Raw genomic sequence first — 26,076 nt, forward strand, 5'->3', positions numbered from 1 at the left:
AACAGACATCAGAAACAATCACCATGTCTCTGTCTGTATACAACATTATGGTTAAACCAGTTCACATAAATCACTGACCGTCCCTTAGAAAAGTATCAAGACTAGTAAGACTATCTTGAGTAGACACAGAGGGCTGCAGTAAACAATTATTTAAATAATATAAGCAATTATTTTCTTGATGAATTTGTTTGCTGTCACGCCTTGTGTTTTGTCTTTTGGTTTTGGAGTCCATGTGCCATGTTTCATCCAGGTTTTTGTCATGTCCTGTTTTATTTTAAAAGCGTTCCCCTGAGTGTCTCTTTTTCATGTAGCGTTGCTTTGGTTTATCCATCCATCCATTTTCCATACTGCTTATCTGTCAGGGTCACAGGGGAGCTGGAGCCTATCCCAGCTGACTACAGGCGAGAGGCGGGGTTCACCCTGGACTGGTCGCCAGTCAATGGCAGGGCCAACACACAAAGACAAACAACCGCACACTCTCACACTCACACCTAGGGGCAATTTAGAGTAGCCAGTCAACCTAATGTGCATGTTTATGGGATTGTGGGAGGAAGCCGGAGTACCTGGAGAAAACCCACGCAGGCACAGGGAGAACATGCAAACTCCACATAGAAGGGCCCAGACCGGGATTCGAACCTGGAACCCTCTTGCTATGAGACGACAGTGCTAACCACAGCCCACTTTGGGTTATCAAGATTGCTTTCTCCTCCCCTAATGTGTTTCACCTGTCTCTCGTTGTCTTCTCTGTTTAGTCCTCGTCTTCCCTGTCATCTTTGTCGGATTGTTTTTTTGTCTTCATGTGTCCATGCCAGGATTTTCTTGTCTTGTCTCGCCATGTTTTGCCACAGCTTTTTGTAGTTTTTTTGTTGATCCTGGTGCCACAGTAAGTGTGTGTCAGTTTGAGCTGTTTTGTTAAAAAAATAGAAGAATTTTGTTTTTGCACATCCGTCTGCCTCCCTTTTTGAGACTCTGCATCCGGGTCCAGCTCTCTGCGTCAGGGATGCCGTACTTTCTAGACATTTGCTCTATAAAATATCAGAAAATAGTGAAAAATGTTGACCATATTTTCCAGGAGCCCATGTTCATTTTGATGAAACCAACAACTCAAAGGGTTTTAAATGACTTTTGTTTAGGACAAAGAAAAATAGCAAAAAAAAAAAAAGAAAAAATGACTTCAACAAGAGATTATTAAAATTGCTGCTGATGGTGTTTTTGGCAAACAACTAATTGATTTAGCATTTAACCTTTTCAGCAGCACGGATGTCATCACTTTTATACTACTCAAAGTGTAATGATGTACTTTTTAAAGTTTATTAATTTCACTTGATTAATTAATCTGATTAATATAAAATATTAACTGCTGTTACTACACATTTTCTGAGCTAACATGAATGTACCCATAGCAATAAAGTGTTGTACAGCCTAACGTCCTGTATGCAGGACTTTATTAATGCATCAATTGTAAGCAGGTATAAGAATTTCACAGCGTGCTAACATGGCTTACATTCATCTGTCTTCACTATGTATGGATTTTCAACATTCTGACATGTTTACTGTCACTCCTGTTGTACAGTACATGCTCATGTGAAGTTCTTTGGCTGGGAGACTCCACTGACGTGTTGTATATATTAGGCTGAAAAATAAAAAAAAACACAGTATAATGGATGTAGAACAGTTTAGACATAACAATAAAAGGAAAAACAGCAAAAATAGGAATAAGGCACCTCATACAATTTAAGGCTTATAAACCTGCAGCTGTACTGGTAGCTCAGTTTTCTGATCTGTTGCAAATGACGTTTTTATTTGATTTTCATTTTGAGCATTTACTTTGAGTATTTTTAGATTTACCTGTTACATATATTCCACAAAAGACAACCTACACGTTTTTAAAGGGAAAACATGACTTTTATTGAAGTTAACATATCCGTGGCTAGTATAATAAGTGTTTTAACTAGAAATGTGCACACCTTTTATTTAACTAAAAGACAAAAAGATATGTATTCTACAGCATTCTAGCATTCTATTAAACAAAAAGGCAGTCATGTGAAAGTTGCAATAGCTAATATGACTACATGGTAAATCATGGCATGACAGAAAAGAGGCAGAAAAAAAGGTTAGATCTTTCACTACAGTAAGTCCTCAAAACCCCCATGAAACTGTTTTCATGTATGCCCTAATCTGCCATTATCACTTATAGCATATGAGTCATAATGATAATTAATGCAAACATAAAAATATACATTTCATATGTCCACACCATTGGAAAAAATAAAAACCTGTAAAACAACTCATATTTACATCAGTTTATAATACAGAACACCACACAGTCCATTTCCTCAGTTATAAAACAACAGCGAAGTGAATAACGTGGAAAAATACAACATTACAACTTTAATTAGCTTAACTTCTGAGAAGGTCACTCAAGCAAACAGACTGATCAGAGATTTTTTCTTTTCTGATTGTAGTCAGATGGATTTTTGGCCCAGTCACCACACGCATAACCAAGACTGTTTTTCCTGTTCTACATTAAAATGTGAGATGAAGCAGTTTTAAAATTATGACTCAAACAAATGTTTTCATTCATAGACAAACACAAATTCCAGATCCACTTGGTTCAGCTGTAAACAGCATCTGATTTATCATGTTTTTGAGACATTTGATGACAACATAGACACATATCAGCAATGTGCTTTGCAAGATTTTACTGCTCCATACTGACGTTTAGCAACTAAATGGAGAACTGCATTTGAGGAATGTGGTAAAGACTGGCAAGCTTGCAGTATAATGAAAATGACAAACTATCATATAAATACATATATTACATATAACTTGTACATAAACAAGTTCCTAATGTGTCATCCTAAAAACTGATGAATCATTGGCCAAAAAGAAGAAACTTTCACTGACGAAAGATTTGCTATCCAAGCTGTCACCAAATCTGGAGGGAGAAGTTGACAAAGAAAACAGTGCTCCTTTTTCTTCTGACAAGAAAATAGCATTCAGTGAGTAAAGCTCTGAAATCAAAGTAGCATCCATTTGCCAGCTGTGGCAGTGTGGGGGTTTTTTCAGCGGCTGAGGCCCCCGTGAGAGTATCTCGCATAACCGTTCTCAGGAAACAGAGAAAGCTCCTCTGTACTGCTGAGTCCATTGTTAATTTCTGAAAAGATGGCAGAAAAATGACTAATGATGTTATAATATTTTTAGTGAACAAAATTAACATATACTGACATATCACATCAATAGTCATCGAAGGCATTTATATACTGTAGCGTTAGATCTTTTTGTTCACTGACCACAAGCGCACCGTTTATCCTTCATTTAAACCAGGGGTGTGCAAACTATGGCCCGCGGGCCACATCCTGGCCGTTGGACCGCCCAGCTTTTAATTTTTATTGGAGGGATTAATGACAATTTTAAGATAACGGAAGAGTTTTTTGCCATGGAATCCCTAAAGGGGAAAACGCTTGGTGAGGACTTGTATGAAAGAGTGTCGGGGGTCATTGAGAGTGCGCTTGCCAATGTTACCACAGATGGATCGCCAAATCTGACTGGTAAAAACGTTGGGCTGCTCAAAAGAATCCAGGAGAGGGTGAAAGAGGACAACCCTAAGCAGGAGGTCATTTTCCTACACTGCATAATCCACCAGGAAGCACTGTGTAAATCTGTATTGCAGCTTGATCACGTAATGAAGACAGTTGCAAAACTTGTTAACTTTATTGGAGCAAGGTCACTTCAGCATCGTCAGTTCTACCTATGTGTGTGAACAGACTTTTAGTGTGATGAAAGAAGCACCCCACTTTTAAATCGTCCATCTTTGGCACCCCCATGTGGCATTGTCATTAAATCATAAACTCTATATGCAGGCTTCCAGGATCCAGGTGTTAAAGTTATTGAGTCTGTGCGAACACCCACACTTGTAACATTTGCAAGTAGTCAAGTGCTTACTTGTGCATGTATGTAAGTGTGTCATGTATTCATGTATGCATAACCAGGGTACAGGTATGTGCAGGAAGGAAGAAGAGGAGAGAAATAACCTAGAATTACCATGGCTGTATGCCTCCACCAGCCTGTCCAAGTCTCATATAATACATGTAATGGCGACTTTAAAGGAATTTAGAAAAAGGTAAATAAATGTAGTTCCTTATCACTTTATTGACACGTGAATAATTTCAAGTGAAAAACATGGTGTCTTTCCTTAGAGGCTGTTTTTTTGTGGAGCAATACAGTGGACTGAAGTTAGGGAGCTTCATCACATGGTGCAACAACAATCACCTGAAGCTCAGCAGCATCAAAACCAATGAACTTGTGGTGGACTACAGGACTTCAAATGTGGATGTGTCTGTGAAGAAGCTCTAAATTGTAAAATGGGGATGACTCACACACATCTTCAACTGAGAGGCACAGAAGATCTATGCAATCAGCACAGTTTCAGGGTGTGCACACGGGATTTGTGTCACCAGTTCAATATCAGACCTAATGTGAAATTTGTCATATTTGTCTTAATGTGTAAATATGTTTCGGTCACAAGAGTGGATTTGCGAATTTAGAATTCCCCCTGAATATTCTACATGTTCTCTCTGCCTAGTTACAACCTGAACAATTCAGTGTGAAGTGTGAATGTAGTCAAACCTGCACCTGAGAATATGAGCTTCTCCTTCATGATGTTGACGTCTCGACTGGACCGACGCGCCACAGCGCTCAGCATGATCTGTTCTGGGTTATAGCTCTGCATCCCGCTCATCCTCCACCTGTTACCGCACACACAGATACAAACCATTACAAGTACATGGAGGCAACGATCCCAACTGCGTCATCAAATGAGACAATATGATGCCAGAGTGTTGTTGAGTGTTTAAGATACAGTAGAGATGAAATAATACATATGATACATACATTGGAACCTACACCGATAACAACAGATAAACAAATACTGTGAAGGAAAGGGAGGAATTGGCCTTGGGGTGTCAGGCAGAAAAAGCACAAAGAGGACAGACAAGGAGGCAGAAACAAAGGCCAAGGCAGTAGCAGCAGTTACCTGATCATATGATAGCTGACAGATGCCAGGGGCAGCAGAGAAAGGTTGCATGCAGATCAGACAGAGCACAGGACAAATAAGAATGTCAAAGGAGAAAGCGAGAAAGAGAGGACAGAGAAGACAAAAACAGGTTATAGCATGGAGGATAAACATTGAAACATTCAGAGGACAAAAGACAGAACAGTAAAGGGACCGCTCAGGCTCAGAGGCTGGTGGTGAAATGTTGAAACATTCAGATATGCATTTAAATAATATGTGACTGAACACATACTGAACGTTGTGAAGTTGTGAATGAGGTGCTACCCAAAATTATATTCACTGTATCTGAACAGGACATTAAGCCTAACTGTGTTCGTTAAAGCAGATAAAATGTGCAATTGTGTCTCCTGAGCCATAACAAGAAACGTCTCAAGTCTCACTCAAAGGTGAAAAAAAAAATAAAAATGAAATAAAACCTAAAGATTTTTAGAGAATGTGTTCACTCAAATGTAATAAAAAAAAATAATACCCCAGGTTTGGATGTACCCAAATCTTGAATTTGTTATTGGAACTAATTTCTACCAAATAAACTGAGAGAATAAAAACAGCTGATCGTGTGGTTTTCAGGTGAAAAAGAGTGACATTGCTTTCCATTGATTAAGGGATCTCAAAATCTGAACAAATAACACCAGCACTATCTGTATTATTAGATATCACAAGGTCACATGAACTAAACGTTTTCTGGATTGTGGCTCCTCCGTCACAAGGTGCACCAGCCTTTTTGTAACTATTATAACATAAAGTAAATTGTGTTTTGAGTGTTTCAAATCAATGTAGTTCAGTGGTAGAGCACATGCTTTGCGTGTATGAGGCCCCGGGTTCAATCCCTGGTATCTCCACAGGATGTACTTTTGGACCCGTGGCAGCCGTGGCCTAGAGGTTGGAGAAGCAGCTTGTGATCGGAAGGTTGCTGGTTCGATTCCCCCACTGGACGGGCAGGAAAAATTTGAGTGTGGTCAAATGATAATGTTCCCACCCTCCTTAGCTGGCTGATGTGCCCTTGAGCAAGGCACTTAACCCCCAATATGCTTGGTGCAACCCACTGCTCCTGTGTGTTTCACTGCTTGTTGCATGTGTGTGTGTCTCAATCAGTGATGGGTTAAATGTAGAGAAGTAATTTCCCAGTTTGGGATTAATAAAGTAACTTAAATTAAAAAAAAAATAAAATAAAATTAAAATATCTGTGACTATATCACAGTCCAGACTTACTTCTGAAAGCAGAAAATCCCAATGACTATGGCGAGGGAGAGCAGATCTGAAGCGATCCAGATGAAGTTGTAAGAGTTCTGGCTCTGCGAAGCAAAACAGAGAGAGAGCGATGTGGTTTCCAGTGAACGCCAGAGGAGGTCACCATTAAGCCAACACAAAGTCCTGACTAAAGCAAAAGCCTGCTCGACAGCTGCTTTTTAGTTCAGATCTGTGCCCTTGTCTCAACTTGTCCCACAATCTTTCCCAGGGTCCTGTTGTTCTGTAACGCCATGCTGAGCTTAAGTCTGCTGCTGAGCTCCCTCATATTTCTCTGCGGCCTTGCCCTTGAGTCTTGCTGGGTCCTCGTCAGTCTCTGTCCTCTCTCCTGCTGTCCTCTCGTCTCGCTGTGTGACCTTGTCTGTGTGTGTGTGTGTGTGTGTGTGGTGTCAGATCAGAGACAGAGAGAGAAGAGGGCTGTTTACCATGAGCCAGATGGGGTAAGGCACCTTTCGGAGGACTTGGGGGGCATCAGAGGACACAGAAGGCACCCCGCTACACCACAGAATGGAGTAGAGCCAGGGCTCATTCACTGGGTAGACAGTCACACTCACATTATTGGCCAGATACTCCCTGGGGAAAGGAAAGATACATGTCAGCCCCAGAAATGAAGGCCCTCTCCCTTTCATTCCTGAGCTCCTTTTACTCTCTTGTCACAGCACAGAAAATATTGTCACTTCAAATGCTTTGTGTATCATAAAGCTTCTTACTAGTAGTGATGAAAGTTTTCAAGAACAGTTTTGGTAATTTTTCAGTTTCTATATGCATGTTTATGCCCTTTTCATTAGACTGAAATAAACAGGATATGAAACTGGAGTATAAATTTTAAGTGGCAAATTCTTAAGATACACAAATCTGAATATTAACACCAAATGTTTTGTTTTTTCTTTTTTTTATGAAGAGTTCTTTGTTGTACAATTTAATGCAGCAGAATCACTGATATTGTGCATTTTATTCCACACATTCTTCTTCATCAAAACCCTGCAGAGTTCCCCTTCAGTATCAAATCTCATATGGTTTGGAGGAGTATGGAGTTGAAACAGTTCACAGCCCAATACAGACCAAGTCAAAGGGCTTCAGCCAAAGAAACACATTACTTGCACGGGTCCAGAAATACGACAGAGGAGTTCTACTTAAATTTGCTTGAAATGTATCTAAATGTAAGCATGCACATAGTTCTCATTGGAATGGAGTCAAATTTAAACCAGAATTGTTTTTCACTTCATGTTTTCGATTTCAGTACTTGAAGCAGGAAACGAAGCTCCCTCTTATCTCCTTCATGGTAACTGTTCTTACTGTATATCTTTGTGGCTGGCCTTGCTGTAGTGGAGGGTCAGGCTTGTTATTCCCCTTTGCCTTATCTCTTCCACTGACAGCTTCTCATTTGCAGTCTGCTGAAGCCCTCGCACCCTCCCCCTGTCCGTGTCGGGGGTCCACGTCACCTGGCACAAACACATATGACATGGAAAGACCCTGATCAGACAGAATGCAGCATATGCTTCATATCCAGAGTAATTATACTTGTATGGTAAAATGGTGTTACTTGCAGGATTTGAAATACTAATATACATATGAGGGTAAATAAACAGTGATAGCTGGGGATTTTAGTCAAACATAAGACTACATTCTATAACCCATTCTTATTGGTGCTATTTATCCTTCTCAGACTGTATCAGGTTGGAGAGCCTTTAGATGTCTGATTTTTGTGATGATTTACAGCAGTTTGCAGCTGGAAGAATAGTACACTCTAACTGTTTTATGAAAAAAAGCAATCCTGCAAATTTCCCAAAGTATTCTTCACAGAAACACACTATGAAAAAATCAGTCTAACGTACAATACCAGCTGCCAATCACAGTGATTGTTGACTGGGGTTACAGTACTACAAGCAGCACCTTTAAGCAATCAAAGGAATATTATGGAGGGACCTACAGTCCTCACCCTCTTCTGGGAAATCCCTGCTTTCTGCACAGCCCACAGCGTGTCCATGAACCAGCTCCGGTAGCGCGGGTGCTCTGGTGGAGGTCTACGGATGTTGAGCAGCGCAGAACTGTTGGCTCTGGCCGCCAGACGCAGCATCTCCACCAGACTGCAAACCGTCTGATTGCCTATTCTGCTCCGGTCCCTCGCTGTCAGGGTCTCTACTGTCCAGTAGGGGTCACTCTGGAAGCAGAGACACTGACTGATGTAACATACACTAATGAAACACACACTATGTTCTTGTGCAGAATGGATATAACAATGAAAAATAATTTGCACACTCAATCACTTTATGAAGTACGTGCAGTTAATTTGTGCACTGCTTGTATTTTGGATATTTTTATTTGGAATTTTTCTTTCCTTTTTGTCTTTGCATCACTATTCTAAAATATCTGCACACTTATCTCCAAACTAACTAATTTCTTAAGCATGATAGCACATTTTTTTTTAACATATATTACTGTTACAACTGTAGGTTTCACTCCATTTAACTAATATGAGATTCCAAATAAAATTTCACTGCTATTAAAAAAAGTCCTGTTGATAATTCATTTTCCAATACCAAATAACACATGCAAAAAAAAAATTGGTTTCAGTACCTCTAAAAACCACTGGCCTGCGTTTAGAGAGCGAATCTCTGTCCAGTTAAAGAAAGAGGCGTCATCGTACTGCCTGGCTGGAAAGATCTTACTAACGTCTGTGGTTCGTCTCAAGGTGCGGTCTCGCATCAGGAAGGGAACCCCGTCCACACTGAAAGAGACAAGATGGTCCGCAAGAGTCATATTTCACTTAAGATTTATTCTGTGGTAAAAAGGAAAATAGTGATGTAAAATAAAAACAGCAGCTCAGTAAGTAACACCAAAAAGCAGAGATGGAATGCTCTGATAATTACATGACATCAACATTTCTTGTCTTTTAAAAACAGGACATCAGGTGCTTTAAAGAAATCAAACATTATTATGCTGCGTCCCTCTTGTTAAATGTAAATGTTTCTAAAAAACAACCAATATCTCAACTATGGGATCTATGTGTGGAACTCACACGCACAGCAAGTTCATTAAAAATAAATCACCTGGGATTAAAATGTTATGAATGTGCGATTAATGACCTGATCGATACATCTGCCTCCAGGGAGCTGGCGCCATGCTGCAGAGCTCTGTTAAAGGACACCATGGTGTTCTCTGGAGCCAGCTAGAGCAGACAGGAGACAGACAGGAGGACTACTGTCAGTCACTGCGCACAGGAAACACACACCAAGAGAACATTTAAACAGAGAAACATATGATCATAAAGAGCCAAACCAGGTACCCAGTGCAGTGCATAGTGCAGCTTTACCAAGTGAAATAAGTGAAATTACTCTAATTACTGACTTCATGGTACACAGTACAATCTGAATAACTCAGATTGCGATTCAGATGTGCTGAGAGACGTTTTCATAAAAACAACACAAAATAAATTCATTTATCCAAACACATTTGTTCTGGTATTTATTTAAAATAAATAAATAACAGCTGATGTTCTTTGCAGTGAGATGAGTGGCAGGTGGCTTTTGTGATATGTGTGTATACTGTATGCATGAGTGTGTGCGAGTGCCTTTAGAGGCCATGAAAACATCCCTGTACATTTGCTTATGTACAGTTAGCTCGTCATGTGGAACAGTATTTGCTTGGCCAGCTGTGAAATGACAGTTCAGGGTGTTGTTGACTCTCATGTTTACTGAGCTTGATAACAGTACTGTAACTATACACCACACGGCACACACACACTATGGACATAGAAATAGAACAGTATAGAACAAATACAACAACAATACAACAAATAGAACTTTTTTTTTTTTTGACACTTTGGACCAGAGTAGCAGAAGGAAAAGGACACCCGACAGCCCTTGGCAGTGGCAAGTTCTTCCCACAAAGCCAAGCATCATCCGTTTGAACAATTAACTGGATCAGACAGTGAGGTCTGCCAAAGCACCAACTCACCATAGGAGCTCCCCGACGGCCAACGATGCCAGGTCGAGGTTTGAGGCTGTGGCGGTCCATGATGCAGGGGCAGGTGAATGTCAGAGGTGCCAAGTAGACGACCAGGAGGATGATGATGAAGATCAGCAGCACTATCACCTGGAAATCTAAGAGGGAGGAGGCTTTAAGAGTCACTTTATTCATCTTTACTTCATCAGTTCTACTCATTATGAGAAAGGTAAACAAAGCTAAACATAGCTTTGTTTACGTTGATCAGCTGAATTAGTTTAGAGCACTGGAGTGTAACACTTCCTCAAAGAGAAATCAACTTTACAGAGGCACACATGTAGTTAAACAGCTTTACTATACCACACAACATATGAAATATATCAACATGCATTTAGTCAAATCTTGCATAATAGCATGTTGTCGTGGGAACAGATGGAAAAATATAGCTTAGCTTAACCTACAAATGATAGTGTTTACTGCTCATCACTCTGTACAAGAAAAAGAAATCAAAAGCAGAACTCTGCCTGGGTGGTGACAGGGGTCTTTACTTGTACAAGTCAACACTTACTGGATCTCTCTCTGCGAATCACATAGCCAGCTACCAACCAGCTGATAGCGGTGACTGTTGCCAGGGCTCCAATGTGCAAGAAAGGTGCTGTGGACTGGTAACAAAACATGAATACACAACACTGGTGTTAATCTGTGGTTACTTATGAGCGAGAGTAAGGCAGAGTACAACCTTGAGAACACACAGAGGATGAATTAATACGTCAGAAATATAACATAGGTCCATGGTGTGATCATCAGAGCTCTTTCTAAGTGTGTTACAGGAATAATGGAGTATATAAGATCTTTTTGATACTGTGTTGTCAACCATAAATCCTTATCATTGCCATTACACAATGATAATAACACACAATGATTTTAATATCAAAAATGTTGTTTTGTCTGCAATTTGTATGTGAAAGATGTCAGTTTGGGCAGTAATTAAAAAGCGCTGTTAAATCTGTCTGTTAGATAAGCATTTCTAACTTTTTGAACTCAACTATGGAACTTTTTAGTGTTTGAATAATGATAACAATAAATTTCTGATAAAATAAGAATCCTTCTTTAAATTCCTTAATTAGCTGATGCCCCTTAATGGGAAGTGCCTTCACGTTCAGTAAATTAGTTCAGTAAATTAGCATTTTGTTATACCTCCCTTTAAATGTCACTATTCTCTGCTGTAATTTGTACTTTTAGTCACAACATGAAGATTCTGATTCTGATTGATTCTAACCTGCAGTGATACAAGCAGGATGTCCCACTCATCTCCCCATATGTCATCAACAGAAACAACACCTGAGATAGTGGTGAGCAGAGTAGCCAGCACTCCAATCTGAAGAGACAAAGGGGACAATGATGAGCTCAGATTTTATTTCAAAAATGTGAGTACATCAAATCCATGGCAGAAAAATTAAGATGAGAATCACAGGACCTTGTGAACCCAGTAGAGGTTCAGCTGCTGGCCTAAGGATATATGGAAAAGTGCTAACATCTGAAAAAGAAACAAAATTTATTGAGTTATCATAACTGAGAAACAAGCAACTTTGCAGACATTCAGTGCTTTGAACAACGACTGTTACCATTAAGAATGTAATGTAGCTGAATCCCACGGTGGTGGATGCGAGGATGGGGATTGTCTCATCCCTCCATTCTCCAGAGCGGTTGTATACGGACCTGGAGCGTGAACAGGAAAGGTTTATCTGATTGTGCTGATGGTACAAAGTATCGTTTTTTGTAAAAAAAAAAAAAAAAAAAAAGAAGGAGAACTTTGCTTCAACTGCAGCATGGTAACACCAAAAACCCTGCTGCTGTGAGGTCAGCATCCTGCTGTTCACAACCTCATTTGGAACTTGGCCCATTTTTGCCCACAAACAACATTTCCTGGGTCATGTTATGAGATACAGTATGTGACTCACCAGTTGAACTCGTTGAAATCATTTTGGGCCACCAACCAGAAGTAGGCCCAAAAGAGAAGCAGAAGAAAAGAAATGCACAAGATGGTGAACCATGTGCACTCCCACTGTAAAGAAAAACAACAGATTTTACACTGGGACTGTTTCGTAACAATATATAAGAATACAGAGAGTTTAAGTTGCTATACTCTGTAATGTTACGTCAATAACAGATCAAATGACAAAATGTAATACAAAAGAGGATGTTCAAAAACCTACTTCATTGTCAGTTTAGTATCTCTTAAAACCATTTATTTGATTTTACAGCCCACAACTTTACTGCCTGACTCAGTTTCATCACAGCAGTAGGCATCTGTTTTCAGTAAGCAGGCTATGAAGTTCCACTGTACCCCACTTTTCCAGCACCAAACAACAAATTTAGTGATTAACTGGTGAACTGTCAAGGTAGTGGCGCATTTTGCTGTTAAAGAGCAAGATGTATTTCCCTCAGGGGTTGGTGAAGACTTAATCCAGAGCTAAAGCAGGATTATTATATTGGACTTATATTCAGAAACAATTCTCTTAATCGATGATGACGCTGTTCCACATACTGCTGGATATGAGATGTTTACAGGTTATTTCTGCTACTCCATTATTGCTTACAATTTTACCATTTTTAGACGGCTATAAAGTTACTTTTAGCATGGCTGACAAAATCACAACACACTAAACATAAAGTAAACAAAGTTCTGCTCATAATAAAGTCTCCTCCTCACACAAGATACCCTCCGAGGGGGCACGTTCCACCAAGATACCAGCCTTCCTGCTTCCTGTGTATTAGCCCTGGTGCCTTCAGAAATCAAATCCCTAGTCAGGAAAGCCCAGCAGACTCACCCAGATCTATGTAATGGACTCTGTCCCATCCCAGGATCTTCGGTGGTTGCATACCTCCTGGTTTTCCTGTCATCTGTGCATCAGTTGTACCATGTGTCTCATGAGACAGTGTCCCAACTTCTGAAGATAATACTACCATACTCACCACCGTGGAGACATTTTCTAAGATTGCACAAATGTGGCCCTAACTAAACTCTGTCTCCATGGGATTCCCACAACCATTGTGTGCAACCATAGCTCTCAGTTCACATCCCAAGTTTGGAAAGCCATGACAAGAGCCCAGAGCAGTGGTGAGCTTGTCTTCTGATCACCCACAAATGGTCAGAAGGAATGAGTCATCTAGGACACTAACTTGATGTGAACTGAGTACGCACACAACTCCCACTCTGGCATAGTCACAGGTATGTCACCATTGGATTTCAAACTCTTCTGTTGATGCACTGGAGCCTGCCACTGGACTCCAGTTCCCAACTACCAACCAGGTCAGCAAGTTGGGATGTCCCATTAATTCAAATAAACCATCTGAAGTCAGTCCATATGAGATTGACACTTGTCATTAACCAGACTGTTATCAGCCTCAAGTTACTCCTTCTGTTCCAGATACAACACCCCCCTAGCTGATGATCCCCTGCCTACATTGCCTACGAGTACTTTCTTTTTTTCTTGACATAACATCTTGGATTTGTCCCTGGTCTGGGATTTCCACTACAAGCACTCAGATTCCCTAGTGTACCTAATGTTCCCTCATAGGCGTGTTCCTTATTCTCCTGGGACCTGACTATGCTCATCCTGCACACCTGCCTCCCATCATCTAACCTCCCTGTAGCTTATCGACTGCAGCTCTTCATTCTGTCTTTTCATTCAGATTGTTGTTTCAACCTCAGTGGTAATAATGATTGTACTAATGCTTTCAGGCCTAGTTTACTTTACTGTGTTTTCTCACCTGAATCTCTTGTGTCCCAGGGTCATGACCTGCCTTCCTGAAAAACCACCAACCACCAGCCTCCAAGCTAACTCCTGCCTGCCACATTTCCCCTAATTCCATGCCTACCCTAGCCTTTCTCTCTATCTGATCAGTCCTTTATCCTTTCCTGACTTTCCCTGATTCCTGCATGCCACTATAAAGACATAGCCAATATCAAGTGTGTAGAAGAGCATATGTGTTAATTCAAAAATGTTTTCGCATTACCAGGTTCTTCCTGTACAAATTGTCTTGCTTCACAAGTGGGACAAAGGTATAGAGGAGAGCTTGTGTAACACTCAAGGACTCTTCCCTTCAGTAGTTAACAAGATTAGGGGCTGGTGCCATGTGAGGGGAGGTGTAGGGTATGATAGGCTAGTCAACAGATCCTGTTGAACACTGATCAGCTTTGCACCACACTGGGCCTCCTCTCACCATTTCTAGCGACTTATGTAAGAGGCCATTTGATGTGTGTGCAGGTGAGGAGCAAATGGCTGAACTGATGAAGCAGCTGAGTGTACACAGAATGACTTGTGATGGGGTTCACTTTCAGTCAGGAATCGAGAGCACATGAATATGCTTCAAGGAATATCTACCAATCTGATGCAGCCAGTAACAACATGACAGCAGAAGTGGGGATATGACAAGTAACAGAAGCTAATTTTAATTGGTTTAGCAGCTACCTGGAGGTCAGGTGATGGTACAAGGCAATAAGGGAACTGAGCCAAAGCCACGTTATCAATTTATCTTGAGTGTCAAACAACAGTTGAAATAGTGTCCATGGAGTTTCATAACTAAGTCAGACCACTTCCCAAATTTTTAATGCTGTCTTAATACTGCTTTCTACTGTGTGGTCTTGCACTGGAGAGAAACAACAGAATGCCACTGTAAAATTAACTGATGTTCACGGTATTTCCGAAAAAGTCATCAGTTTAGAAAAATACCAGATATAATTAAGTAAATGTATTTTGTAAGTTAAATTTTTAAATATCCCCCTGCTATACGTGGGTATTGTCCAGAGACTGGTTGTTTGGTAGATTGGGATTGTTGTTTCAGACCGGGAGTGACCAGCAGGGTCAGAGAAAGGTTGTGACTAACAGGTCAAGTAATCCCTAGCTGAGAAAATCTCCTTGGAGAAAGAAAAAGATGAGGTGATGAGAAGAAGCCTGTTGCTCAGTAAAAACTCCTTCAGTTCGGATGAATATTCTGCCTCTTCCAGTAGGGGCCACCTCTGAATCCAGATGGGCAACATCTGTCACTGTGCAATTCTGTATCAAAATAACAATAAAGTTTGCAATACTGAATTTTCCACTAAATGAGAGATAAGGAAAGCTTATCTTAGCTATTATACAAGAAAAACATGCCATAGTCAAAGGTTATATACAAATAGTATATCTGAGCTTGAAGAACAACTTCATGAGAGAAGATAAATGAGGGTTTCTCCTAAATACATTTCATCCATTTATGCAAAATGTGAGCATTATCACCATACCACATTTCCCAACCTTTAGCAGGCCACTCTCACTGTGCAGTACAAGTCATTTTCAAGGAAGCTGTGTGATATCTGGCACTTTCTTATGAGTGCTATGTGCCCTTCAAAGCCCTCTCGATCTTTCCAAGTGAAACTGCTGGTACCCAATTTCTAACAGCATTCATAAATCCTGATCTGTGTCATCTGTGTCCTCCTCTTCTCTGCTGATAAATACTGAACAGAAAGGTCTTTAGACAAGACCAGTGTCAGATTAACATGGATGCTGATACAGGAAGGGCCACAGCAGACTGTACCTGCTGAGGAGACTCAGGTCCTTTGACTCCATGGTGGCATCAGCCCTGTTCTAAGTGGTGGTCTGATGGGGCAGCAGCATTTCTACTGCAGACAGGAAGAGACTGGACCAAAGGCCAGCTCCATCACAGGGAGCTCCCTCGACCCCAAGTGTGTGAAGGAGCGTCACTGCAGGTCCTTCCTCTCTGCTGCTGTGAGACTGTACAACCAGCACTGCTCTCAGCAGACCCCATGCACTCCACAACAAAGTGAATCTCAGTAAATCACTGGGCAATAATCCCCCATCTCCTAGTGCAATAGTGTGATTTTATTTTTTTACTGTAATAATGTAAAAGTTCTTGAGACACTGTAAATATCATCAGTGTCTTTTATTTTTCATTATTTTCATTTGTATATTTTTATTTGTATTTGTTTTTATTGATCTGTATTTTTATTTGCTGTTGCTGTCCTACTGTGACAATGCAAATCTTCCTACTGTGGGACAAATAAAAGATTATCTCAACTTATCTTATCTTATCTTAGAAGTACTAGTAGTACATATTATTGGTTTGCTAGTTAATAGAATGTGTGATACAACAGAAAGAAAAGGAAAACATGAGCATTCCTTCATTTATTTTTGGCCACTTAGGTTCTGCACAAGTCGATATTGATGTGATATTATCACATTATAAATTTGATTTGGAAAACATGTTAACAGACCCAGTGACACAACAATGAATCATTAACTTTATGTGTCTATCACTTTGTGCTGGGCAGGTCATGGTTTATCAGAGCCTTTCTCTGGAAATAATCCACCTGTGCTGTCTTGAAACCAAGCTGACAAGAGCAGTGATAGAGAACCAGAGACAGTAAATGTACAGGCTGTAAAATCAAAGCAACGAGCTAAAAGGAGCTAAAACACTCAGTAAGGTTGGGAGGAACTGCAGACTTTGTTGATGATTCTATGAGGAGTTTCTCACTTGGAGTGATCTCTTTACATTAAATGTGATACATGTCATCAATTGTATAAAACATTGTATAATTGTATAGATGACCATGCATGCATACAGTACAGACAGCACACTCTCCATTTTCTTGGATTAACTCTGTAATGTTACTGTCAGTCCCAAGATGCAAAGATTCCACTACTCATATTGACTAACTGAGAGCATCAGAGGTTCAGAGTCCTCATGATGTCTACAAGAACATTGAGCCTAGGTAGGTAGGTAGGTTGGTTGGTTGGTTGGTTGGTTGGTAGGTAGGTAGGTAGGTAGGTAGGTAGGTAGGTAGGTAGGTTATTGAACCTGAGGGAAATTCAGTAAGCCTGAAACCCAAAGCAAGGCTGAGGGTGTAATCTGTGTTTACTCATAAAGGACTGTCATTAATAATACAATCAGTCACACATCACTATGTTGCAGTGTAAACACACTCCAATTCAGTGCTTGAATGCCAAATTCTCTGCTTACGTGAGCACTGTGTGTGTGCGACCACATGAAGCTGTGTAAATGAGGACAGAGAAGGAAAAGAGGCAGCTGTGTGCTTGTGTTTCCTTTTGGTCATCAGTGCCAGGCTCACACATTCAGTAAATGGACTAATTTATGGCAGAGCCACTGGCCCTTTGTGATAAAGAAGACATCCAGCCGCAGTAGCTGTGGCTGCCCTGTGGGTATCCAACACAGCTGGGCGTCTGGCTCTGCTTTACAAAACCAGACACTGCACTGCTTCTGTTGCTTGCTTTATTGTAAGCATAATTTTTCCCAGTTACTATGGTCTGGTCTAGAAGTGACTTAGGAATTCAGGTGGGGGAAAAAAATGAATAAATAAATAAATGAAAAGTAGGATGAACTTTGAATGTATTACTTTTGGAAACAACCTTTTTTAAAGGTATAAGGTCATAGTAATGAAGGTAATTCCTAAATAATTTCTAAAGTGAATCTCGGATGTTTTAAGTTAAAACACACATACATATGTTAAAGTGAGCTGCAATGATTAGTTGATTAATGGATAAGTCACTCAAAAGAAAATGAGTTGCCACTATTTTGATAAGGGGGGCAGCCGTGGCCTAGAGGTTGGAGAAGCGGCTTGTGATCGGAGGGTTGGCGGTTCGATTTCCCCACCGGACGGGCAGGAAAAATTTGGGTGTGGTGGAGTGATTAATGCGAAAAAATGCTCCCCCCCCTCCATTAGCCAGCTGATGTGCCCTTGAGCAAGGCACTTAATCCCCCAATATGCTCCCCGGGCGCTTGATGCTGCCCACTGCTCCTGTGTGTGTTTCACTGCATGTAATTTGCCGGGTGTTGCATGTGTGTGTTCAACTAAGGATGGGATAAATGCAGAAGTCAAATTCAGTATGTGTATGTAACTGCTGGTTGGACAAAAAAACTGCTGGTTGGACAAAAGAACTGCTGGTTGGACAGAAAACAATCTGAAGACAACATTATGGTCTCTGGGAAATTGTGATGAGAATTTTTTCACAATTTTCTGACATTCTATGGAAAAGACTATTACTTCAATTAGTCAATAATGAGCCCTGATGTTGACTGCAACATCTGTGGTTTATTTGAAGACTATGTACTGACCATTTAATTAAAAAATGCACAAAAAAAATCCATAAAACAAGACAGGGCACAAAATGAGCCTGTAATGCCAGAATCAGAATGAATGATTGTGTGCTGCACTTCAGGTTATCTCGCATAGTTTGTGTTGACTTTCACAAAGCCTGACCTATTTGTTTGGTCTTCAGAACCACCAATTGGAAAGAAAACCAGTTCATTTATTCCTGAGGTGTGATCAGGTTTCAGTGCAGCCTCAGCTGTCTCATTATCAGCCTGTTTTGCTCCACTGCACAACAAGTACAGTCAGACACACGACCACACTCTCTCCACTCCATCTGATTTCTTTACAAAAATGTTAATGTTAAATGTTTAAGAATACCTGTTAAGACTTCTTCTGCTCTTAAAGCTTTTTCATGCCATCATTTTGGCAAACACACACAGGAGATGGACTCAACACACATCTCTCTTCGCATATCAAACCTGTGTTGTTCTTGTCTTTACAACCGGTGAGACTACAACCTACATTTTCTTCCTGCGGTGGTATACATTTCTGCTGCAACTTCCCAAAGGAGGAGCTCAAACAGCATGAGCATTTGGCAGATGCACTCCTATGGCTGAGGTCTGTGATTAACCTAATTACCGTGGTTCTTTATTCTTCGTCCCTACTTCAGTTACTATGTGTGATAAGCAGTTGAAAAATGACACTCAGGTTCAGCTTTCTCTGTTTACTTCCCGTTATTTCGTGTTATGGCTAATTTACTTTAGGACTAAAGTAAAGTAAAGATGTGTTCCAGACAACATTGGGCAGGAAGTAGACTTATAGCTCCCATTCTTTCAGGTAGTCGGGGTTGACTCCACTGGTGTCAACTCCACTGATGAAACAAACCCATGTAATGACTATTTGTCAAGGTTTGCTTCGCCAGTGATAAATTGATCTGTCTCACAGCAATCCTGTTGAATCTGAGGTCCAGTATTTTAACGATTAGACATCTGACAAATAAAGTCTATTATTATTCATAATATCATAACACAGCAGTGACATTGGAATGATCACATGACTGAATAAAATAATGAAATAGAAAATAGGTTTTTATATTTAGGCTGTTTGAGGTAAATTAATTGTTATAAGTCTATTAATCAAGTACTTATTTCTAAATTATTTTTTGGATTAATTGATCAATCACAGAAAATAATCATTCGATTAACTTTTTTTTTTTTTTAAATGTTAGTTGCAGCCTTATAACCCAAACCATTTTAAATACAGTGTTCAAGTTAACCCTCTCTTTCAACAGTGCATGTACCTGATGAGCTGTCAGCTAATTTGAGTTTCGTTAACCCTACTCAGCCAGTGTGAAATAATTTGGATGAGCAGTTCTTGAGAAATCTGCAAACAGTAATAGCAGATGCCAAGCAGACTGTTCTGAAAAGGCCATTTTAAATCTGCACTGCGCTAGTCTGTCACTACAATAGATGATAATATAGAGCTATGGTTTAGGGAGTGGCTACTTTGTGTGTGAGCCACAACTGAGGTTGACATTTCAACCTGCTGTGTGCAGACACTCAGCCCGGCTGTTGATGGTCAGTAAATCCCTATAAACTGTAGGGCTATCTGCTAGCTAAACCTCAATGTCTTGTTTTCTATTTCTGCACATTAAATACAACCAACATGATGTGTGGGTGTGGAGGATGTGCAGTTGTTAAAAGGTGCCTTTGGCCGAGCTGGCCTTAAATAAAGTAATGTAAGAGTAATGTAAGGCATTACTTTTGCAGTTGAGTAATCAGAGCAGTATTGTCATTACTTTTTTTCTGTGTAATGCGTAAGCAGTACATGGATGATTTGATCATATGTCTGCAAAACTTGCCAAGATGCATCTACTAACAGTAATAATGGTACTGCAGTAATACAACAAGATTCTACAGCAATAGAAAGTTACTGGTATATTTTATTAATATACCAAACAAGTAATGTATGGCTTTTATTTTGGGGGTATTGTCTTACCCTGGAGCTGTCTTCTTGGGAACGCTGGTAGCGTTTCCAGCGGCAACCATAGATCCCAGTGACGAAGGACACAAAGACCTGCTTTTCATAGACCTGTAAGGGTTGGTGTTTCACCATGCTCCTTCAGCCTCAACGCGCCACCAGTCTGTTAACATCCCACACAGGACTGGAAACCCTGGAAAAGATCAAAATGTTACTCCACAGAACAAGCTGCTAAATAATTAGCTCAGTCTTTGTACATACAATTACACTTTTTATCAACATGCCATGTCACGGCATGTTGCTGAGGTATATTGCCACAAAACAATGTGAACATGTTTACATGCCCTGTGCCTTGTTTGCAGAAACAACACCAGTGAGAGGAAGTCAACACACTACTCAATAGTGAGTCATATCTGGGATAGACATAATAACATAAGATATGCTTTGCAAGAATCTCTAACTGTGGAAAGCAGCAAATGGGCATCGGTAGGTTAGGATATGTATGACTTTATGCTCCAATAAGAAGAACATCATGATAAAAGAACTAGTCAGATGAAGTCAGTTATGTTGACCTGAAACTCACTTTTGCCTTAGAGAAGGCTTGTTGCCTTGGTGGCAGGTAAAAATGTCTTGGCACAGAAGGTGTTGTTTCTCATGGCTCTGTGGAAGAGATAGTGCTGTGCTTGTCTCTTCTAGTCAGGGTCCCAAAGATAGGTAGCCAAACGACATCCTGTATCTTTTTTTTTTTTTTTTTTGCTTTTACCAGTTTCAGATCATTTTTGCATGAAGTTTAAATTATTGAATTGTATAGTCTTAGCTCATCTACAGTGCCTATAATTTATAAAACATCCAAAAATAATGACCCATCCTGGAAATAAGTCTGAGCTTGTGACCTTTATTGCATTTATGTTTACAAAACACCTTGGTGCCCCGGTAAGTGACAGTCCCTGAGACAATGTTGACTTTATTATTGTTTGCTTTTAACAGCAAAGCTCTGTGGATGGCAATGTCATTCCACAACTTTGGTCCAGTTATAAATACCTCATGAAATTTGTACTAACATGTTGGCAGGTCAGACTTTCTTCCTTGAGTGCCATCATGAGGTTGACACTTTTGGTTATAACTGAAGTTCCTATGAGTTCCTAAACCTTACAGACCCTCTCTCCATTTTCACCATCACCACCTTTGGGTCAAAGTTTGATTTTGCCCAGTACTAGCTGATGACTAAATATCTACAAAACTAATGACATTCCCATCAGACTCAGCAGTAGTTTGTGTTTAGCAGCAAATGCTAAAATGTTAACATGCTAAAAAAAAACAGGACGGTGAATGTTTTGATTTTAACCCAAAAATGACCATGTTACCATTGTCACTGTGAGCATGTTAGCAAGCTGATGTTAGCAGTTACCTCTAAGTACTGCTATACCTAAATACAGCCTCACAGAGCCACCAGCATGGCATTTTTATACATTGTTGGATTGCAGAGAAGCTAAAACATCTTGATCGCCCTCTGGTGGTTGGCTGCAGTGCAGGTCATAAACTCCTCCCTCTCCATGTTAGCAGATGGGACATGGATCAATCTAAAAACTAAAAAGTACACATGAAATACATACATTACATACACAATACATTTTAGGTAGTTCTTATCACACTGATGTATGTTCACATATTGATGGATCTGATTTTAATAAGTTTTTGATTATTTGATTTTGATTATTTCTGAGAAATTATAACACAACAAGGGGACTGAGCTAAATATGTCTGTGTAGAGCTAATTCTCTGTTTCCATGTCACTTCAATATATTCAAAGATTAAAAATAAAAATTGATTGAAAAAATTCATTGTCTTTTTGGGAATGGTATGTTGGTGCTGCAGACCTACTTTTTAATTTAAACTATCCCTTTTAATTCTTAGAAATTGCTAAAAAATTACTTTAAAACAGAATAAAATCCATATTGTTGAGTATTATTCTGCATGCTGTATAGTATTTTATCCTATTCAGATTTTCTCAGGGGATCACTGTGAACATTAGGATCCACTGTGAACTGTGAAACTGTTATGCATACACCTTGTAGATCCGCAGCATTTGATGGTCGACTGGCTGTTGGTTGGAACTCCCAGGCCCGAGGGAGCCTTCTCCTGGATGAAGAGGAGTTGGCAGATTCTCAGCATTCACATACTGACTCCATCCTCAAACAAGGGCCAACTGAAGCTGAAATCACAGGGGTCTTCTTCCAGTTAGCTTGGCCTATTGTCACACTGTGGCTCTCTCCAATGGTGCTATCGACTCAGTACTCCTCATGAGGTGTACTTGGGCCTCAGTCAGTGTTGAGACACTTCACTATTGCTGCATGATTTCAAACTTCTTTGCAGTGAACTGAAAATGACTGTATAAATCATGTCTATACTGTACACATTTACTAAAAGGCAGCAATTATAAAGGGTCTGTTGATTCACCTTTCTTTTCCAGTGACTGTAAACACGGTACCTAATGTGGAGAAATGTTTTCTCAAGAGATACAGCTAAGTGTTTCTGTCTGACATTAGGGTTAATGCCATGATAGATGTTTTTAATAGAGTGAGGCTGTGCACAGAGCAAAGACAAAAGAAAATATCATGAAAACATGCCGGACACGCTGCAGCTGTTATTGGAAAATGGCTTACAAAGCATTCAAGGACTTAGATTGACAGAAAACATGAATCTCCTGATGAAAACGTGTAAACTGAGGAGCCTTTGAAGGAATGTCTTCAACACAAGTTGTATTTACAGTAAAATCACTGTGAGCGACCACACACAGACAAGCCTGAGAACACTGCAAACAAAAACTTTTGGCCTTACTGAATGTGCGTTTTGATGAACCTGATGACCTGATTTACCTGATGAAAATATCCATAAGCACTATAAGCAGTTCAGTATGGAAATTGGCTACAGTGTGTTGGCTGTAATGAGTCAGCATGTTAGCTGTTTTGATGCTACTTACAGCAGCATGAACTGTACTGTTGATTGGACTCTCAGGTCTAATGTCTTATTAATTTTTAATGTATTTGCTGTTGTTTCTTTGAGCTTCTGTCACATGCTGTGTGCAGTACAGTAACAGCCTCTCTCCTGTTTCAGGACAAACCAAAGAATTACACCTTTTAAATCGGTTATTGTTGCAGGACCTTCCAGCTTTGTGAAGAAGAAAGTTCTCCACATATTACTGTTATTCACCCAGTTTCACCTGTACTCAGCCATGACGAAGCTCTCACTTCCGGGCTTTCAGTTGGCCTCTAATTCAGCTGGCTCCAGGCCAGTTTCTTCTCATGAACTTGCCATTTACCTGAAAGGACTTTTCTGCTCTCCTTACTTTGTTGCCAGCTTTTGGAGGTAACCTGGTTACTGTTACCCCTCCAAGGCTGCAGACACCATGTTATCAGTGGAGTTAGAACTGCTCATTCAACAGTAATAACAATACAATAATCCACTAAGTCTCAGCCAACCAACTGCCCAAGAGCCTCTGCCATATCGCTCTATTATTAGCCTTTTATCTCGGTCACTGTCGCCTCTTTCCAGGCTTCCATCGTTCATTCCTTCATGAAATTTAGATATGCATGCATTAATAGTATCCTTAATCTTTCAGTGGATTTAGCCAAAAATAGAATTTCCATTAGTGCCACGTGCTCATTATCCACACAGAGAGCATGATGGAACACACTGGAAACAAAGCCGGCGTTGAAGCAATTGTGTTTATTTCAGTAGATGTATTCCTGTCTTTTCAACCTGCATTCATCAGGTGGTTATACGACAGAGAGCTTCTGATTGTAAAAGTGAGAGCATGTTCTCCTGCTCTGCACATCATCAGCCGAGCATCACCTGCCAGTTCAGAGGCAACCCCTGATTTATTAGAGGTGCTGTAATTCTTACAGATAATGTAAGTGGCACTGCAGGAAGACCAGCGTACAGATAGATAAGACAATTGGTAATTATGTCTTCTACAAATCAGATTCAGGAGGACAAAAGGACAAAAAGATCTACATCTTTGTAAAGCAAATGAATCAAGCTTTAATCACATTGTTCTTCTAAATGGCTGTCAAAGACTTTTTTCAAAGGACAGGTCAGCAAATCATCCTTAAAAGCCTTTATTACAACCTCTTCCTGGGCAACTTTATTAGGTACACTTATGCAATCAATCCAGTAGTGCAACTCTGGTAGATGGTGGTGGTGTTCTCTGGACCGCATTATACTGACATGTCTTTCTTTCCATGACAGTGTCAATAAAAGCCTGACACGATGATCTTTGCAAATTTATGGGAGAGTTGTTGTGTTGCCTTGCATTAGATTATAAAGTGTAAACAGTCAAAAATTATCGAGATACTTGGATTATATGCAGTATAAAAGGATAAACTAACACTCGTTTTAACCAAAGAACCTCTATCTACATGATCAGTTCAGGATGTCAAAAGAATGGTGTCCGTTAGCCAGAGGTGGCATGCGTAATGACGAGTCAAATTAAAAATAATTCGGTTTAGTGTTCAATTAACCGATTCCTAACTTTGTACTGTTACTTTGAAACATCGACTCTCTCTGCCACTAACTTACACAGCAGTTCTGCAGCAGTTGTCACCGAAGCTTCATTATCAATTAACAATCATGCAGAAAAACAAATGACAACTAATAACACGTTTCGTCCCCGTCCGCCATCCTCTGAATTTCACGTTCCCTTATGGAGAAGGTAGGGTGGTGCCACACGGCCACAGCGCTGTGCTGACATTGGTCATAATGCCACTGACATTTCTGAATGATAGAAGAAGTAACTGGAAAAAATGACATGATTTCATTCATACTTACAAAAACTCTCAACACAGCTTCACCAGTTGCTCATAAAACAAGCCCAGTGTCAAGTGACAGTAACTCCGATTATATAAAGATAATCCGATAAAGTGCGCACAAACACTTACTTTACCTCCACGACAGCCTGTGTATCCCGGACAATGCAGAAAACCTCACAAGCTCTCGGTTATTCAGTTATGTCCATGGATGTTGACATAATGTTGTCTCTTCGCAGTAGGACGGGTTCATTTAAGTCTTTAAAGTTAGTCTACTGTCAGCGGCCGTAGGAGACGCGCCAGTGGCACACATCAGACTGCTCTGTACCCCAACTGCGATGACCAGCTTTCACACCACAGTTCGAAGGTTTCAAATAATAAAATGTTTTAATTCATCGTATGATAGCTTCTCCTTGAATGGACACACCTTCAGTGTTCACAGAAGAGTTAAAAACTGTAATCCGTCCGACCCGGTGTGGGTGGAGCCGTGCAGCACACTGCAAAAGATGTTCCATGTAGGCGGTTTTTACAGCCGGCCGTGAACCAACTGGAGTGTTGACTTCTTATAGTGTCCATAACTGTCAGAGTTAAAAGGACCTGAGAGGCAAGACTGCACTGTTGGCCGACAAGGAGGAGCAAAGGTTGAAAACAAAGGGATTTTTGCTCCCATCATCCAGTCCAACAGTCCATTCCTGCAAAATGATGACCCACTTTCAATCGGTAATAATATTCTGTAACAAAGTGAGGAATTCAGTCCAGTAAAGTCAACACAGCTTCATTCATCTCAGGAACTTTCTTGAGACAAGACAGGGTCAAAGAGATTACTCTACATGTATTAAACAGTATGTACATGTGAGACGGCCTAACTGTCCTAAGATCTAAGAAGATCTAAAGACCCCCTTATTGACATCACTGCA

At 40.2% G+C, this 26,076-nt stretch overlaps 1 protein-coding gene across 3 annotated transcripts; it reads right to left on the reverse strand.

The window, feature by feature from the left end:
* Positions 1–1,814: 1,814 nt before the first annotated feature.
* gdpd5a (glycerophosphodiester phosphodiesterase domain containing 5a) lies at positions 1,815–25,651 on the reverse strand. 3 transcript variants are annotated; one of them, XM_046411255.1, is made up of 16 exons: positions 25,297–25,651; positions 20,373–20,547; positions 12,226–12,329; positions 11,890–11,983; positions 11,742–11,801; positions 11,544–11,642; positions 10,833–10,926; positions 10,277–10,422; positions 9,406–9,488; positions 8,897–9,047; positions 8,250–8,480; positions 7,616–7,761; positions 6,745–6,892; positions 6,284–6,366; positions 4,636–4,748; positions 1,815–3,157 (listed from the first exon to the last, which is right to left on the reverse strand). In XM_046411255.1, the coding sequence occupies exons 2-16, from the start codon at positions 20,487–20,489 to the stop codon at positions 3,066–3,068; spliced, it is 1,761 nt and encodes a 586-aa protein (XP_046267211.1). In that variant the 5' UTR covers positions 20,490–20,547; positions 25,297–25,651; the 3' UTR covers positions 1,815–3,065. The 3 variants fall into 3 exon arrangements, with proteins under 3 accessions (XP_046267211.1, XP_046267209.1, XP_046267212.1); XM_046411253.1 differs by having other exon boundaries at positions 1,816–3,157; positions 25,292–25,651; XM_046411256.1 differs by having other exon boundaries at positions 1,816–3,157; positions 8,259–8,480; positions 25,292–25,650.
* Positions 25,652–26,076: the final 425 nt, after the last annotated feature.

The sequence above is a fragment of the Scatophagus argus genome, chromosome 14 (genome assembly GCF_020382885.2).
Source record: "Scatophagus argus isolate fScaArg1 chromosome 14, fScaArg1.pri, whole genome shotgun sequence".
In the NCBI taxonomy this organism is placed as follows: domain Eukaryota; kingdom Metazoa; phylum Chordata; class Actinopteri; family Scatophagidae; genus Scatophagus; species Scatophagus argus.

Coding starts and splice junctions, on each gene's coding strand:
- gdpd5a (XM_046411255.1), bottom strand. CDS start 20,489: ATGGTGAAACACCAACCCTTACAGGTCTATGAAAAGCAGGTCTTTGTG. Junction 12,330..20,372: donor CCCAAGAAGACAGCTCCAGG/GTAAGACAATAC, acceptor TTTTCTTTACAG/TGGGAGTGCACATGGTTCAC. Junction 8,481..8,896: donor CAGGCCAGTGGTTTTTAGAG/GTACTGAAACCA, acceptor CTCTGCTTCCAG/AGTGACCCCTACTGGACAGT.